Source organism: Trypanosoma grayi, assembly GCF_000691245.1.
Source record: "Trypanosoma grayi strain ANR4 Tgr_19_V1, whole genome shotgun sequence".
In the NCBI taxonomy this organism is placed as follows: domain Eukaryota; phylum Euglenozoa; class Kinetoplastea; order Trypanosomatida; family Trypanosomatidae; genus Trypanosoma; species Trypanosoma grayi.
This window is the reverse complement of record NW_008825638.1, coordinates 38,550-55,649: the sequence shown is the minus strand read 5'-3', so window position 1 is coordinate 55,649 and position 17,100 is coordinate 38,550. Positions and strand designations below refer to the sequence as shown.

Sequence of the window (17,100 nt, the reverse complement as noted above, 5' to 3'; positions counted from 1 at the left end):
AAAAAAAAAAAAACACTGGGGCCCGAGGGGCGCGGTACACCAGACACCACACGCAAAAAAACCCCGGACCCTAACCGCGGCCGGAGGCGCCGCACCGCCGGGGCGCCAGCGGGGGGGGAGGCCGGTGGCCCCGGCAAGAAGGGGCGGGAAAAGGAGAAAAGGAGGTTGGCGGGGCGCGGCCGTCCGAGCGGGCGGCGGGGGCGAAACCGGGCGCACTTTTGCGGAGGGACGGGGCGGCGCACTTCCTTTTTTTTCGCCGCGTGTCGGGCGCTTGGGGCGCCGTTCTCTCCCTATGGCCTTGCGGGGCAATTGTTGCTTCGTCTGTGATGTGCCTTTTCCTGTTTTTCCGGGGGTGGGATAATATTGGGCCACCGATTGGGGATATGTCTGATGTATTTCTTGCTTTTTTTTTGCTCTTTTTAATGCACTTCACAATAGTGTAAAGGATCATGTCAGAGAATTTTCTCATCTTAGGGCTGCCGTTTTTTCCGCAGTGTGCGGATACCCTTCCGTCTTCCCAGTTTAAGTACCTTGTGACACAAATGGGACCGCTGGGTCAAGCACTACGACAGTTTGTGGTACCTACATTAAAAGTGGGAACCCTGGATTCTCTTATTGAAGCAAGCGATGACCTCTCAAAGTTGGATCCGCAGCTTGAAAATGCTGTGGAGAAACTTATTGGACTGATGGAGGAGATTTCCCAGAAGCCCCGCGCTGTCGTTACTGCCCTTCGTATTAATCAAACACAGGAGATGACCCCTGCTGGATATATCAAGAATTTTTTATGGAGCTCAGCGCAGTTTGACACAAAAGAAGGTGTTCAGAGCCTAATTGAGAAGCTTTCACGAATATCTTCATCAGTGGAAGAACGGGTGCGTGTATTGTTTACTGAGTACAATGATACACGGAACAAACTGAACGCAGCAACGAGGAAAAGTCAGGGAAATCTTTCTGTTAAGCCTATTCGTGAGTTGGTCGCTTTATACAATCAACAAAATCAATGCTTTGTAGAGACCGAAATGCTTGTGACGATTTTCGTTGCCGTGCCTGCGGCGTCACAAAAGGATTGGACTGAGACGTACTGGTCACTCAATGAGTTTATCTGTCCCCAATCTAACCGAGTCGTTGCCGAAGACAAGGAGTATGTGCTGAACAGTATTGTCACGTTTCGCAAAGCGATGGACGATGTGAAGATGGCTTGTCGAAAGAAACGGTTTATTGTTCGTGAAATTGATGGAGCTGATGATCTTTCGGTGATAGAAATAAAGGAGCTAAATCAAAAGGCTGAAAAAGAGCGAAAGACACTGTACACCGTGGTTTGGCAACAATACTCTGTATGCTACGTGGCATGGATTCATGTGAAGGCACTTCGTGTCTTTGTGGAAAGCCTATTGAAATATGGCTTGCCCCCTCGTTGCATACCAGTTGTGCTGCAGGTAGATAGCAAAAAAGAAATGGAAATTAGGAAAAAGATATCACAGCTTTATCCTAATTTAATTTCACCTTTGGCAAACGAGCCGACAACTGATACTGGAGCACTACAGTACGAGTACCCCTATGTTTCATTAAAAGTTACGAACATCCAGAAGGCATAGCATTTGACAAAATAACGTGTTTCCATTTCCTTCTCATATATGACTTTTTTTCACCCATCGAAGAAGGTGACATGCCACAAATTACACACGAACTTTGTCTTAGTTATCTGTTGGCTTCTTTTCTTGTTTAAACATTTTTTTTTTTGGTGGGGTCGCTTGAAGAAGGAAAAGAAAGGCTAGTTGTGTTTTTTTTTCTATTTATTATTGGAGAGAAGGAAATGTTGTATTGCCTTCTTGCGGTTATGGTGTGGATCATGACCCTCAACACATCTCATGCATTCGTGGTAACGCCCATTCAGGTGGCTCATCTGAATACTGAGCATGATGTTTGGAAACCATCAGGGGCTGTCAGGCTTACGGAGAGTGTTGCTTGTGCTCGTGTACACCAAGACGGCTGTGAAGACGGTTCACACAATACGACAGCAATTTGCACCTTTGATGGAGGCAAGAGTCTCTCGGTTCAACAGACTCAGTTCCCTTTCTGTGGTGATAAGGGTGTTGTCATCGACGGTGCTCTCTTGTGCCCACTAAAGCCACATCGTGTTAATGAGAGTGTTATCAACATGACTGTTGTGTCCTTTGAAGGGGAAGCCTCGCTTGAGGAAACAGTGAAGGATACCACAATGCTTTCGTTTGCCTACTGGCCAGGAAAGGAAATAACAGAAGTGGGGTTTAAGGGCAATACGATCTTTTTCTCTGAAGATCATTCTTATCTTATGAACGTTGTTGTAACGCTGAAGAATTCATCTTCGGAACACGTACTTTTTTACTCAAGAGATGGCTATATTTGGAAGGCTTTGAGTAAAATACCCTTGGATACCGCTGATGAGTCTGCCCTTGCGCGGCACGGACGCCAGCGCATCACAGTGTCGGCCTATAGTACAAGAGAGCATCGTATTGTTTCTTCAAGTTACAAGGGAAAGTGGTGGGGTCATATCAAGTTCTTAAATGCATCCATATCTCCTTCAACGCTTTTTCTTAGCGGGAGCGGTGTTTTGATTGAAAGTGGCCTCTCAAATCGTTCCTCGCCACTGGAATTAAGTGGGTTTGTTGAAGACAATACTAAGTCAAAGGTAGTGCGACTTGTGGATCTTTACAGGGAGGTTGCTTCCTCGAATCAGCTTCCTAATGATTTTACAACCGGATGTAATGGGAATGTGACGTGCTTGACTTCGTCACAAGTTACTTTTATGGACTTTCAGCATGGCCATGTCATTGCATTATTCGACTTTGTTTCTACTGAAACCCAACGAAAGACGATTGCTGGAGTGACGCTAAAAATTGATGATTCAGAGGAGGTGGGCGCGATCCTTGAGGAAAAGAAAAGGGCTGAGGAACTTGTGAAGCTGAGGGAAGAGTCAAGGAAAAAAGCACAGCAAGAGAGGGAAGAACGAAAGAAGAGGGAACGCCAAGAAAAACGAAAAAAGGATCTTGAAAGGTTGGCTCGTTTTGCCGTTGCAGATGCTGGAAATATTAAAATGGCAAAGGAAAGAGAATTGGAAGATGGTGAGATGATCGTGGTTCGAGATGTCGTGGAGGATCTGATCGATATCGAAAAACAGACGTTTTTCTGGTGAGCCTCAAAGATGTCTTTCATTTTATTATTCCCAAAGAATATTGTGATTTCTCTTTGCTTCTCCCCTCCCTTGTTTTGCTTGTTATGGAATACGGTGTGCTTTAGGAATTGAAAAAAGCAAGCACGTCAGCCTTTTTTCTTTCTTTGGTTCTTTTCTTTGGTTGGAATTAGGTACTTGAATGGCCGTTTCAATGAACTGGCGGCTTGTGGATAAGGAAAATGATCATGGCGTATCAATCGAGCTTGTAAGGCGCACCGCTTCTGTGGCCTCAAGAAATGCCATTTACGCGGCAATAGGAAGGATACTAATAGGCATCTTGAAGCGGCTTGGAAAGGGAGGTTTGCGAATGAGCGTTTTAAGACAGCTGGGAAGGGAGTTTCTTTCCCTTGATCCATTAAAGTGGGCGTTTGTATTGGCTGGTCTCTCTTGCTATCGCCTCATAAAGCAAATGATTGCAGGATTGCCCTCGTTTTTTCGGATTACCGAAAAGGCTGCTGCTCTGCTGTCTGGGTGCATTTGTGCTCTACCTGCATTAGTGATGAACCGTGAGACACGAACCGATTTGTCTCTCTATGTCTTTGTCCGTGCTCTGCATAGCTTTTGTGTGGGACGCGTTGTGCCTTTGCTCCCAAAGCCGATGAGAGAGTTCGAATATTATGATATTCTGACGATGTGCTTGAGTGCTTCCCAAATATTATATAGTGTCGTTTTTGCCCCGTTCTCAATGCCTCCATCATATCAGCAGTTCTTGTCGAAGGTGTCCATGCTTGATAACCGTCTGGTACGGGGTCATGCAGGGCTTGCAAGATACCAGCTTGTCCCTGAGTTGGTAGAATTGTGTATGGAGAAAGGTCTCAGCATCCCAGAGAGCCCCAAAGAACATTTTAAGATAGGCTGTCATTACGCACACTCAGGAATAAGCTGCAATCAATTTTACTTCTCCTTCATTTGCAAAAACATGCTGCAAGTAGGCTTACCGCTGTATTTTCCACTGAAGCTTGTTACTACTCTTCTCTTTCAACAAAAAGAATTAAAACGTCGTCCTTTGAAGGTTTTGCGGGGGGCTGTAAGATCTGTGCTTTTGAGTTCTTTGTTTTTGGCCCTATATTCTGGAAGTACTGTGAGATTTGCGTGCTTTGCAGCGCAAGGTAACATACGTGGTGGGATTTACTTTGCCCTCACCTGTTCTCTCGCAGGAATAGCCACATTGCTTGAGCCGAAAGGGAGACGCATGGACTTGGCTCTGTATTGTTTGATGTACGCCCTTAGATCATTTGTCATCACACAATACCGACTAGGTCGCATCCCATACCCCCGTCATGATTTCGTATTCCTTCTCTACTTATTTTCAATAGGATTTCTCTTTTTTCAATACGACCGGGAACCTGAGAAACTAAATTCGCGTGTGCGCTCTATTATTGTTAATCTACTTGGCGAAAAGCAGTCATCAAATCATGGGCTAAAAGCTGCTGAAGTTTCAGAAGGTCCTCGTAAAGGCTAAAGAGATAGAATACATTATTAAGTTGACATGCAAAAACGGTTTCATCTATTAAATTGTGCCTTTCAGAAAGGAATTTGTGAATGTTTGAGTGCGCTTCTTTTTTTTTTTTTTTAGTTTGTCGCTTCTTCATTAGAAAAACTATTTACTTGATTGATTTTTTCTAGTTGTGAAACGGAAAAGGAAAAGCAAGAATGCTGGAGGTAAATAAACCAGTCACGGAGAAGCGTATTCGTGAGAGGTTAGAGATCTCAGGAGAACTTGGAAAGATGCGGGCGATGATTGTAGATGCCGCTCTCCGGGCGATCTCAAAGGATGAAAAGGCGGCTGTGGATTTGTTTGTGCCAAGTCCTTTGCTTAAAGAGGCAAAGGAGTCTACACAGGGACGGCAGGCTCTTTCCATTGTGGCTGACTACCTCGAGTACCTTGGCTTGACATATACTGTAAATGTCCTGAAACAAGAAGCCGGGCTCTCGGCGAGTGCCCTGGAGGATAAAGGAGATCTCATTCGTGAACTGGATTTGCGTGATGCCAGGGGCCCTGTTCTGACGACGCTTATGAAGCAGAAAGCAGGTGAGAATGATGTTACCGCAAAACAAGAAGATGAAACCACCAAATCCGTTTCCGTTGCATCTCCTCCGGCAGTTTCTGTCGCTCAGGCTGCTCCAATGAAAGCAGAAACTGGCGAAGACACCACATACTATCTGTCAAAGTGGACGAGTCGCGTGTTTTATCGTTGCGGAGGACAAGTTAGTGGCCAGCAAATACAGCTGGAATACCTTAAAGATTGCACCGTGTACGTCCTGGACCCTCTTGACAGCATCACTGTGGATGATTGCGAGGGCGGTGAGCTCATTATCGCTGCCTGTGAAGGTAGCGTGTTTCTGCGTAACTGCAAAAATATGACGGTGCATGTGGCGTGCAAACAACTTCGTACCCGTGATTGTGACCATATCACATTTCACATTTTTGCATCAACTGATCCCGTCATAGAGTCGAGTCACCATATGACTTTTAAACCTTTCCATCTCCGGTTGCCCGGCCTAAAGAGCAGTTTTAAGGCGGCGCGCCTGGATCCTAAAGCAAATCGTTTTGTTCATGTGTATGATTTTACTGAGGATGATCCAAAGATAGCGAAACCGCATTATGATGTTATCTTTCCGAACCACGGACTCCGCATGACTGAGCGCTGCCAAGAGAAAGGAATTCCCGAATGCCCACCTGAGATTGAGGATCTTCTTGAAGGCAGGTTGGCCCCGGCATCAAGCTCAGAATCGGGCCAGAACAAGAGTTATAACATCAAGACAGGAGCTCATAAGTGGACAGAGGAGTCTACAGAAACAAATGATGGAGATGAAGATGAAGATGACGACGCTGCATCTGCAAATGCAGATTCCTTACCAGTGCCATCGTCACAGGTGTCCGCGGGCACACGTCCTCCTCTGTCGGCGCCAGTGGCAAACACCAGTGGATTTTCTGTTTCAACTCGGATGACTCCTGCAGCATCATCCGTAGGGGCGGCTGCAGCCGCACCAGTGGCAGTACCAGCAGCGGTTTCCGGGACAGCAGCAGTAGCAGCAGCAATGAGAAGGGAAGCATCGGAAGGTTCATATTCCTCATTTGACGACGATGATGACAATGACGATCAAGATGACGAACTTGAGGTCAATGAAGACAGTGACGATTTTTAGTTTTCCATTGCGCACAGGCGATAAATACAGCACAGCTTGCAACGCAAGCATGCTATAATGAAGGTAGTCTCTTTTTGTGCGTCATTGGTTCCTTTGCTTCTGCATCGTGTGATTTCTGAAGAGAACAACACACGTTTCGATAGAGTTGCTGCTCTTCAAGGGGGCGCGCGCCCAGGGGCGTCATGATCGCCTCGAGGAATAGGATGAGTAATTGAAGATATACACATTCTCAGCAAAACAAGCTTCTCACACAGGGAAGTTGTAATGCAAAAGCACATAAAAAGGGATATATAGAGGAAAATGCTGGCGTGTGAGTCTCTGTTACCACTTCAGGGGCTTTGGATTGGCCTTGCAGCTGTTTCTTTCCCACCGATGCAATGATAGATGACTCATCATCGATATTCGTTTCCCCGCTCTCGCTGCACTACATGAGCAGTACGATGCGGAGAAGAATCGTTGATGAATACTTAACTGGTCAATCTTTTTTTCCCACTCTCTTTTCCTTTCTTAATTTTATTTTTTTATATACAGGTGATTCAGCCTCCACGTCACAAGGAAGACCGAAAGTACATTAGAGAACGTATGGATGCATCTGACTCGCAGGCACACGTGAGCAGCATGAATGGCAATTGTGTGATTGTCACTACTCTGTTGTCCTCCGCTCCTGTAGTACGAACCCCGTTGAATGCTTCCTATTCCCACAGTGCAGCATCTCAGTGGGAAACTGTCTTCGGTCACCGATGTCCACCAGCCCTTTCAATGGCGTCCCACATGAACGTCTCGGTGCAGTCGGATAACAGTGCCACTGGAACCGGCAGAGCGCCTGTTGTTTACTCCCCTCGGTACCAGGCATCACACGACGAGGGACTCACCAATCAGTGGCAGGATGAGACTGTCAAGAAGATGCCGAATGAGGCTGTGTCTACGGGTCTGCAGGTATTGGTACCAGTGAATCCGAACATTGGGCTCACAAAGTTTTCCGTGAAGCAGGGGGCCCACCTGGGCCCTCTTATCGTGGTGAAGCGTTCGCGAGGAAGAGGGGCTGTGGAATGCACCGCCCCGTTGAGCGAAGTCGAGAAATTGTCTTACCACCGCGAAGTAGATAATCTGCGCCGGCAGCTGGAGCGAGCTGAGGGAATGCTGACAGAATGTAAACAGCGCACTGAACAAGAGCTTCTGGATAACATGCGACCACTGGAGGAAAGCAGACGCGAGGATGAGAGACGTCACCGACAGCAGTTTCAAGAAGCTTTGAGCAGCCTGCGGATAGAGAATGACGAGCTGACGTGTCGTTTAAAATATATGGAGGAACAGGCGACGCTTGCGGCCGCCCAGGAGCGCGATAAATTTCAAAACGAATGGAGTGATCGTCTCGCGGAAACTGAAAGAAAATGGAGAGAACGGCTTCGCACTGCACAGCAGCGCTGGGAAGAGAGTGTCGACGAACATGTGCGGGAGAAGCACGAGGCCTTGCGGCAGGTCCAGGAACTCGCCCACACTGTGGAGGAACTCAAGGTGACCCTTCTGCAGGAAGCGCGAGAGAGAAAATGGATGGAGCAGGAACGCGATACTCTGTTGGCGCATCATCCCCGTATCGCCCATGACACTCTCCATGAGCATGGGGAAGGAGAGTGCAGTGAGAGAAGGGTTGACCTCGATGCAGAAGTGCTTGTGCTGCGCAACGCCTTGAAAGACGCTGAGGGGCGTGAAGGGGCCTTGATGGCGCAGTTGGAGGCGTGCGGCAACGAGTTTGCTGCGCAAGGAGTTAGATTAGAACGAGAGCTACAAAAAACTCGTCAGGAGCTGGAGAGTGAGCGCCATCGCGGGGCAGATCTGGTGAAGCTGTACGGTAGCCAAGTAGAATCCTTACATCAGCAACTCAGTGATGCGATGAGACGAAACAGGCAACTGACGAAGGAGTTAACGAGGTTTCAATGATAATAATGGTGATGCCAGTGGACTCGTCGTCGCTTAGAGCGTTTTTGTACAATTTTCTTCTTGGTGTTTTTGACTGCATCCATCTTATCGTAAACGCTGTCGTCTGCCCTTTGCCGTTTGCCTTCTACTTTTTAGTCTCTCTGATTCTGTGGAAAATCTCCAGTATTTTATTTTAGATTCTTTCCTTCTTTCTTTCTTATCTATGGGATTTTGCCGAACTGCAGTCTAGGGTGCAAGAGGAAGCTTACTCAAAAACAGATAAAGCACACCAAACCAAAGAAGAAGCAATGATACGTGGTACCACTCCTCTGAAGGCTGGTAGACCCCAGGTCAACCCCTTCAAGAAATACCTTGCGACTTTGAAGGCAGATGGAGGTGAGGCACAGTACTACAAGCTGCATGAGATCGATTCGAAATACGACACTCTACCTTTCTCCATTCGTGTTCTCCTTGAATCAGCTGTTCGAAACTGCGACGAATTCGATGTCACTTCAAAGACTGTGGAGAATATCCTTAACTGGAAGGAGAATTGCCATAAAAACATCGAAATCCCCTTCAAACCCGCTCGCGTTGTGCTACAGGATTTCACTGGTGTGCCATGTGTGGTCGATTTGGCTGCAATGCGGGATGCGACGAAGCGTCTGGGCGGAAACCCCGAGAGTATCAACCCTCAAATCCCAGTGGAACTCGTCGTTGATCACTCTGTTCAAGTGGACAAGTACGGTACCGCAACAGCGGCAAAACAGAACCAGGATATTGAGATGCATCGCAACCGCGAGCGTTTCGAGTTCCTCAAGTGGGGTTCAAAAGCTTTTGACAACCTGCTGATTGTTCCCCCTGGCTCCGGCATTGTTCACCAGGTCAACCTGGAATACCTCGCCCGTGTTGTGTTCAACAATAAGGGCATTCTTTACCCCGACTCTGTTGTCGGTACGGACTCACACACAACGATGGTGAACGGCGTTGGTGTGATTGGCTGGGGTGTTGGTGGCATTGAGGCAGAAGCAGGTATGCTGGGCCAATCGTTGTCGATGGTGCTGCCGCAGGTTGTGGGCTACCGTTTCACTGGAAAGTTGTCAGAGGGATGCACGGCAACTGATCTTGTGCTTGCTGTCGTGAAGAATCTGCGTAAGCTTGGTGTCGTGGGTAAGTTCGTGGAGTTCTACGGCCCTGGTGTCAGCAGCCTTTCTCTGCCAGACCGCGCGACGCTGGCGAACATGGCGCCGGAATACGGTGCCACCACCGGTTTCTTCCCGATTGATGAGGAGACAATCAACTACCTCCGTTGCACAAGCCGCACCGCAGAGCACCTTTCGCGCATTGAAGACTACGCCAAGGCTGTTAAGATGTTCCGTACTGGAAGCGAGCAGATCGAGTACTCCCAGAACTTGGAATTAGATCTCTCCACAGTTGAGCCAGCCGTTGCTGGCCCAAAGCGCCCACATGACCACGTGCCGCTAAAGAATATGAAAGCAGACTTCAACGCCTGTCTTGGTGCCAAGACTGGCTTCAAGGGGTTCGGAATTCCTCCTGGCGAACACGACAAGGTGAAGCATTACACTATCAATGGTCAGGAGGCGGAGATGCGGCATGGAAGTGTTGTGATTGCCGCTATCACATCTTGCACCAACACGTCTAACCCCAACGTCCTCGTTGCAGCAGGTCTCCTTGCAAAGAAGGCGATTGAAAAGGGACTGAAGGTGCCACCGGGTGTCAAAACCTCCCTGTCGCCCGGTTCGCATGTGGTGACAAAGTACCTTGAAGCCTCTGGTTTGCAGGCGTCCCTGGATACACTGGGTTTCAACACAACTGGATACGGATGTATGACTTGTATTGGTAATTCTGGTGATATTGACCCAGCAGTGTCAAAATGCATCACCGACAACAACTTTGTTGCGGCTGCAGTACTCTCTGGAAACCGAAACTTTGAAGCCCGTGTTCACCCGTTGACAGCCGCAAACTTTCTTGCGTCGCCGCCGCTTGTCGTGGCGTACGCTCTGGTTGGGCGTGTCAATATTGATTTCGACACCGAGCCCATCGCAAGCGGCGTGTACCTTCGCGACATCTGGCCCACCAACGAAGAGGTGGCAGCGGTGGTGAAGCAATACGTCACACCAGATCTCTTCAAGTCAGTGTACCAGAGTATTACAACGCTCAACGAGCAATGGAATAACCTTCAAGTGAAAGAGGGAAAACTATATGAGTGGCAAGCAAAGTCTACCTACATACATCATCCTCCATACTTTGAGTCCATGGGTATGGAAGTAAAACCGGCCAATGTAATAGAAAATGCGGCCTGCCTTGCCCTCTTTGGTGACTCAATCACAACTGACCATATATCCCCCGCAGGGAACATTGCCAAGGAATCTCCTGCTGCCAAGTATCTGCAAGAGCACGGGGTTGAACGAAAAGACTTTAACACATATGGTTCACGTCGTGGTAACGACCTTGTGATGGTGCGGGGTACATTTGCAAACACGCGTCTTGGCAACAAGCTTGTCGGTGAGGGTCAGACTGGTCCATTTACCGTATATTGGCCAACCAATGAGAAAATGTATATTTTTGATGCTGCTATGAAGTACCAGACCGATAACATTCCACTTGTCATCCTTGCTGGAAAGGAGTACGGCAGTGGTTCCTCGCGTGACTGGGCTGCCAAGGGGCCCTTCCTGCAGGGCATCAAGGTGGTCATTGCAGAGAGCTTCGAGCGTATTCACCGCTCCAATCTTGTCGGCATGGGAATCGTTCCGCTGCAGTTTAAGCCAGGTGAGACTGCGCAGTCTCTCGGCCTCACGGGCAAAGAAAAGTTCAGCTTCGACTTCTCCACTGGCATGCGCCCTGGCCAGGAGGTGACCGTGCAGAAGAACGACGGCACCTCGTTCAAGGCCATCCTCCGGATTGATACGGAAATGGAGGTGAAATACGTGGAGAACGGTGGCATTTTGCAATACGTTCTCCGGGAGAAGATTCGTGGCGCCTTGTAACCCCCCCAGGCAAAAGCAAAAAAAAAGGAGAATAAGTCAAATGGAGGCAGTCCCACGTGAAATAATCCAAAAAGAGAAGTGGTAGGTCGGCACTGCTTTCAACGACAGAAAATTTTATATGAACGATGTGGTCTATATTGGCAATAAACTCCAGCGTGTGCGAATGAAATTATTATGCGAGCGACTAATTTTTGCGACAGTAAAAGAAAAAAAGGAAGTACAGTAAGAGAAGGAAAATGAGCGGCCGGATTGTCTCTCTGTGCGTGTGTGTGTGTGTATGAGAGAGAGTGTGTGGTTTGGCGCGAGAACGCAAAGAGAAAAAAAAACGAGGGCGAGGGAGAGAATGAAAGCTGAAGGTGCGATGGATTTCGTAACCTTGCAGCGCTCCAGAAGAGATGCGATGCGACTATAGGCATTAAGGGGTAACTTGAGAATTACTTGCTTATTGTTATAAGCTAGAAATACTTCTCTTTGCGTCTCTATTAGGTTCTCGATATGTGATTCCAAAGGGGAGCATATGCACATAGAGAAATAAATCACACTGTGCATGTGATTCAATTGCAACAACAAAATGATTTTGTTTTTTTTTGCACCGGTGTATGGACCAACTGGCGTTTTCTATGCGCCACAGCTTGGCACACACGATACGCCTGTACAGAGTGATAGCGCTTACCATGTCCTAATCTTTCGCATGTATTTCCTTTCTTTTCCCTTTATTTTCTCTCATTCGCGTGCACCTCATTTTTTTTCTTTTCGCTTTCGATTCTGTTTTTTGTTGGGGTTTCTTAGTGAAAGAATAACACAATATTATATAACTGAGCTATGCATCGATGGGGGAAGTAATCACATTGCCTTGGCAGTGTTTTTTTGTTTTTTTGAAGCGAGGAGCTGTAAAGAGTGACGTCAATGAAGTTTGCAGTTCTGTATGAATGAGGGGTATCTGACGCTTATCTTCGTCATTGTCAGCTGGTCATTCAGTCTCTTCCTCCCCTTTTTCCCATAGTGTAGGGCATTCCCAAAAGGGAGGGGGGAAGGGGGGGAGATGCCCCGCACAGTAAGCGAGTCAATTATGGGGGAAATGGGACTTAGCCTGGACGACGATGCAGTGCGTTTCATTACCTGCCCTGGAGACTCTCCGTGCTGCAGTTTTACTGCAACGGAGTCCCATGCCTTTTTTGGCTATACCAACGGCCGGGTCACCGCCCACCGCTTGGACAGCTGCTCTGGAGAGCTTGAATGTGTCGCTGATGCCACGACAGTGCTCCCTGCCGGATCTAGCGAGGTGGGAAGCGGGGTGGCGAAGTGCAATGCGGACATTTCACGGATGATTGATTGCCTGTGTCCATGTCTGTACTCTTCGGTCGATAAAATTCTTTTATCTGTTTTGCATGGGCATGATGTTGTTACTTTCGTGACTTTTAGCACCGCAGATTCATCCGATTCAGGCCATTTTGGCTTTCGGGTAGAGAGATCGGTATCACTCCATGCTGCTGGCGACCCTCTACAGTATACGAATCGTGCTACAGCACACTGTTGGCTTGATGGGGATACGTTCTTAGTCGGATGCCTAGACGGGGTGGTGTTGGCAGTCTCAGCGTCGGTAAATGCTTCACACCGCGTCGTACTGAAGGAGCAATCACCAATCGTTCAAATTGCGTGGGATGCAGTGAGTAGTTTTCTTGTAGTTTCTTCCGTGCAGCGTAGTGTCGTAGCCACCTATGCCAATGCTTCACTGAGTGTGAAACCAATAGGGACGAAACCAAGGGAAGAGGGCGTGCTCGGCGCCTGCATCTGGCCAATCAGCCATGCGGTATATGCTGCACGTCACAACACACGTATCTTTGAATGTGCTGTTTCCTCTGGTGTCGTTGCACGTACATTCCGAATCCCTCCAGAGGCGGGATTGGGTGCGATGAAGCCGCTGCTGATAGCGTCGTCGTCTCTCGCAGTGACCACCCATAATGGTGTGGTGCAGAGCTCACCGCCTCCCGTATTGCTGTGGTCAGAGGGTCCGCGTTTTGTCAGTATTCTGGTCCTTGCTACCACAGACACCCACCATGTTACGCGACGTTTTTTCAATACTGCTGTTGTTTGTAGTGCTATCCTTTCTTCATCAGCACTTGTGCTCTGTTCAGACGGAAAGCTCATGTATGTTCCTCTTGTGAGATACAAGTTCCCTACTCGGGTACCTCGTCTTCACGCTTCCGATGAGTTATTGGAGCGTTCAAGGTCGGAACAGCTGAGTGCGGCCGATACTGAATCCAGGTCCGTGCATCATCACAGGAGAGTGGTTAAGAAGAAGGTTTTTCTTATCGTGCGCCGCCGAAAAGTATCACGCATTGGGGAGGTGCTGCATGCGTCAGAATGCTGCTCGCCCGTGTTGGATCCTGTAATTCCTGCTCCAGAGCCTCCTCTTGTTGATGATGATAGGACGCATAGCGGTGGGCTGGCCATAATTCCACGGTCGTTCTCTGCACACAGTGACACCTCGTTGACTTGCGAGCGTGGGACGGTGGTGACTTCAACGGCCGGTGGCGTGGACGAGGTGGATAAACTCCACAAAAAAGATGATGTGCCGAGAGAAATCTGTCCGCGTGTGGTATGCGAGAAAGTATTCATCCCTAAAGAACGAGAAGCTTCTTTTTGTAGGAATGATAACAGTGTTGAGGCGGGAAACAAGGTTAAAAGAAACACTGGGGAGAGTGGAATGTCGAGAAGCAGCTATCGTCGCTTTCGAGTTGAAATGGATCACTTGATACGTCTCTTTAACGTTCATGCCCTCCATGTTGGTGAGCATTCACAGCTTTACGCTGCTGTGCAAGAATTCCTTCCACTGCTCGAGGAACAGCTGATACAGAGTAGGCTTTTGTCCTGGTCGTCACACCTCGTGCCGCACCTCGGCGAAATCACCAACTCGTGCGGCGGTCGTCACCAAACAGCAAATGACACCAGAAAAATAGTGGACGGGAATTTTCTTTTTGAGGAGGAAGCCACGGTGAGTGCTCTTCGTAATGTGCTCAAGTCCGCTTTGGCATGGTCTGTTAAGCACGAGGTTGGTGAAGGTGAACTCCCGTGGATGAAAACTGCTATTCTGCTGCATTTGTTACTCGCCATCCCGTGGCCAGCATGCTCTATTGCATCCTTGCGCGGCTTATCGGAGCCTATCCCGGGAGAGTCGGGTCATTTGCAGCTGCGATTGACAGAGGAGTGCTGGTTGGAGGAAGCTGGCGCCATTGAACAGACGGTGGAACGCTGTGGCGTGGATGACAGGTACCTACCACTTGTCCTCGCCCTCAGCAACTATGTAGTCTCCTCGCTGCAGGCGCCGCCGTCAAGTAGCACGACGCCAATGCGACTCTCAGTTCTTCTTAATGGTCACGAAAGGTGCGCGGTGATATTAGCTAATCTTCAGGCTGCTCGACGTACTTCTGTGGAGTGCCAGCAATCACGGGCTATGGAATTACAGTTGGAGAATATCATCGTTGAGCAATCACCACACATTCTTGACGCGCTGGATGATGTACCTTACCCAAACTGCGCTTTTTATGCATATTTCCCATATGTATTCGCTACATTTCCGTCCAAGGCGATTTCGTTGGCGCTACAGCACTACCCAGGAACATCCCTCGCTTACTTTGAGTGGGCGTTGTCTAGTACTGTGCAGAGCATGGCGTTCCAAACACTACGTGATGCTGGGAGTGTGGTAGCACCCCTCTCTCTTGAGGACCTCGCAGACGGCATAGCGGATTTGGTGCTTGCACTATACGAGGCCTCTGGGCTCAAACTCTGCGAGTCTCCAGCAGATTACTTGACGTGCTTGCGTATTCTGCTACAACGACGTTTTTCACTCCTGAGGTGGATGATGAGGGCGGAGCAGGAGCGGCTCCAACGAATGACGGAACGTGGCGACGATGCCACGTCAGGCAGTTATGGGTCTTGTTACGGTCGAGGGCGAAGTCTGGCTGTTTCGGCGCCCCTCTTCCGGCGCAAACTACAGCGACTGGAAGGAGGCTTGTATGGCCTCTTGCAGGGTGTGCCAAGCGTGATGGATGCTTTTGCCGGTACTCCTGTCGTTGCTGCGGTTGCTGCCAAAGACCGGGTGGCGCTTCATGAGGATATGAAGCATCGTGTCTTGAACCTTCTTGAGGAATATGAATTCCCTGAAGGCGTTGCCGCCCTCTCGTGGACGCGTGAATTCATAGCCCACTGCATGGCCAAGAACCGTGTGGAGCGTTTGCTGCCGCTCTTTCAACTTCCACGCAGCACCAACAACGACAGCGAGTGGGTTTTTTTGTTCCGGCTCGCATATGAGTCAGGCACGCTTGAAGTTGCGATGCTTTTCTGCCTCACTGTGGAGCGGGTCCCGGAGCGCGTGCGGCAGTTGCTGCAGCGTGCATTCGCTTCGCGTGCTGCGTCCGTGGAGGCGGCGCACGGGGACGAACAGTTGGAGCGTGTGACAATGAAGCTCGGTATGCTGACCTGAATGCTGTCATCGCTTTTTTCAAATTATTTTCTTTTATATCGCCAATTTTTATTTTTGTTTTGCTCGCTCTCTTCCAGTAGAGTAAGCTAACGCGTATTATGTCACCCCTCCCAATTTCTCTCTTTCTCTCTCTTTCCATGCATATACATATCGTGCTGCGTTGTCTACTCCATTGCTTCAGCTGTTATAGAAGAAACGGTGGTGTATTCCTTAGTCGTGGCTGGATAGAAGACGGTGCAAAAGAGTCTTGCAAGAACAATACACATACCGAGTGAGGAAGCGCGTGTATCCATCAACATGCCGCCACTCACACTCGAACAGGTTCTGGCACGGTCCATGCGGTTGCCGCGCAAACACGTCACACGTGCAGCTCCCTTTGGTGCAAACCAAACTACGTTTGACACGCCGCTGCCGTCCCACGCCACGACGGTGCAGGGCGACAAGAGTGTCGCGAAATTGTTTGGTCTTATTGAGAAGGATGAAGAGGCCGTCGCGGCATCCAGGCCGTCGATACACAATTCTCACAATCTTGTCCGCAATAGTCAAGACTTGCTTACCTACCTGCATGCTGCGAAGCGCATGCATGCATGGGAAGACGCATTGCGGTCCTTTAGTGAATCCACGGGGGTGCTGATGGCAGAACATGTAGATGATCGCAGTGGCATTTCCCTCACGCTGGTGGAGAAGGCCGATAGTACTGTAGGGAGCGATGGCGTTACACCAAACGTTGCCCATCTAACTGTCCTCCTTGAAACGTGCGCGGCAGCGAGGCAGTGGCAACTTGTGGAGCAGCTTGGGTACATTTTTCGAAAGCAGTCACCCAAGACGCTGATTGATGCCGTCTCACTACTCGCCAATACGACGGAAACTGGTGTAACAGAGGGATTTCATGGCTGGAAGCGTGCTGTTCACTTCCTCCAAACGCGTATTCTCCCCGAGGAACAGCCTGTTGAGGCATACAATGTGTGCCTGGCGGTGTGTGAAAAGACACTTGATTGGGAAAGCGCTTTCGCAATTGTGCGGTCAATGGGTCCGAATCCTTTGCAGCAGATGGAGCCAAATTCTCCCTCCCCCGGGGAAGAAGGTAATACGGTGACATTGACAGCAGTAGCAAACGAAGCCTCGTCGCCACCAGTTGAGGCGACAGATGAAGAGGACATTACCCCGCCTCACCCTCCCAAACCTGATGTTGTGACGTATGCAACACTGATCTCTGTATTGGAGCAGAGCGGGAAGGATGCCTTGGCGAGAGAAGTTCTTCAAAGGTTGCCATCAATAGAAAAAGAAGAAATCACTGCGACATACGCAGCGTTGATTCACGTATGGTCTGAACA

General features: G+C 49.0%; 7 protein-coding genes across 7 annotated transcripts; all 7 read left to right on the top strand.

The window, feature by feature from the left end:
• Positions 1-449: 449 nt before the first annotated feature.
• DQ04_00191290 (vacuolar ATP synthase subunit c) lies at positions 450-1,595 on the top strand (the record flags this gene model as incomplete). Its single annotated transcript, XM_009308417.1, has 1 exon — positions 450-1,595. The coding sequence occupies one exon, from the start codon at positions 450-452 to the stop codon at positions 1,593-1,595; it is 1,146 nt and encodes a 381-aa protein (XP_009306692.1).
• A 254-nt stretch (positions 1,596-1,849) lies between these two features.
• On the top strand, positions 1,850-3,172 carry DQ04_00191280 (hypothetical protein; the record flags this gene model as incomplete). Its single annotated transcript, XM_009308416.1, has 1 exon — positions 1,850-3,172. One exon carries the CDS (start codon positions 1,850-1,852, stop codon positions 3,170-3,172), a length of 1,323 nt encoding a protein of 440 aa, XP_009306691.1.
• Positions 3,173-3,350: 178 nt separating this feature from the next.
• On the top strand, positions 3,351-4,673 carry DQ04_00191270 (hypothetical protein; the record flags this gene model as incomplete). Its single annotated transcript, XM_009308415.1, has 1 exon — positions 3,351-4,673. The coding sequence occupies one exon, from the start codon at positions 3,351-3,353 to the stop codon at positions 4,671-4,673; it is 1,323 nt and encodes a 440-aa protein (XP_009306690.1).
• A 191-nt stretch (positions 4,674-4,864) lies between these two features.
• On the top strand, positions 4,865-6,361 carry DQ04_00191260 (Protein XRP2; the record flags this gene model as incomplete). The annotated part of the gene is made up of 1 exon (XM_009308414.1): positions 4,865-6,361. One exon carries the CDS (start codon positions 4,865-4,867, stop codon positions 6,359-6,361), a length of 1,497 nt encoding a protein of 498 aa, XP_009306689.1.
• Positions 6,362-6,943: 582 nt separating this feature from the next.
• DQ04_00191250 (hypothetical protein) lies at positions 6,944-8,299 on the top strand (the record flags this gene model as incomplete). The annotated part of the gene is made up of 1 exon (XM_009308413.1): positions 6,944-8,299. The coding sequence occupies one exon, from the start codon at positions 6,944-6,946 to the stop codon at positions 8,297-8,299; it is 1,356 nt and encodes a 451-aa protein (XP_009306688.1).
• A 287-nt stretch (positions 8,300-8,586) lies between these two features.
• On the top strand, positions 8,587-11,283 carry DQ04_00191240 (putative aconitase; the record flags this gene model as incomplete). The annotated part of the gene is made up of 1 exon (XM_009308412.1): positions 8,587-11,283. One exon carries the CDS (start codon positions 8,587-8,589, stop codon positions 11,281-11,283), a length of 2,697 nt encoding a protein of 898 aa, XP_009306687.1.
• Positions 11,284-12,352: 1,069 nt separating this feature from the next.
• DQ04_00191230 (hypothetical protein) lies at positions 12,353-15,766 on the top strand (the record flags this gene model as incomplete). The annotated part of the gene is made up of 1 exon (XM_009308411.1): positions 12,353-15,766. One exon carries the CDS (start codon positions 12,353-12,355, stop codon positions 15,764-15,766), a length of 3,414 nt encoding a protein of 1,137 aa, XP_009306686.1.
• Between the last annotated feature and the right edge of the window lie 1,334 nt (positions 15,767-17,100).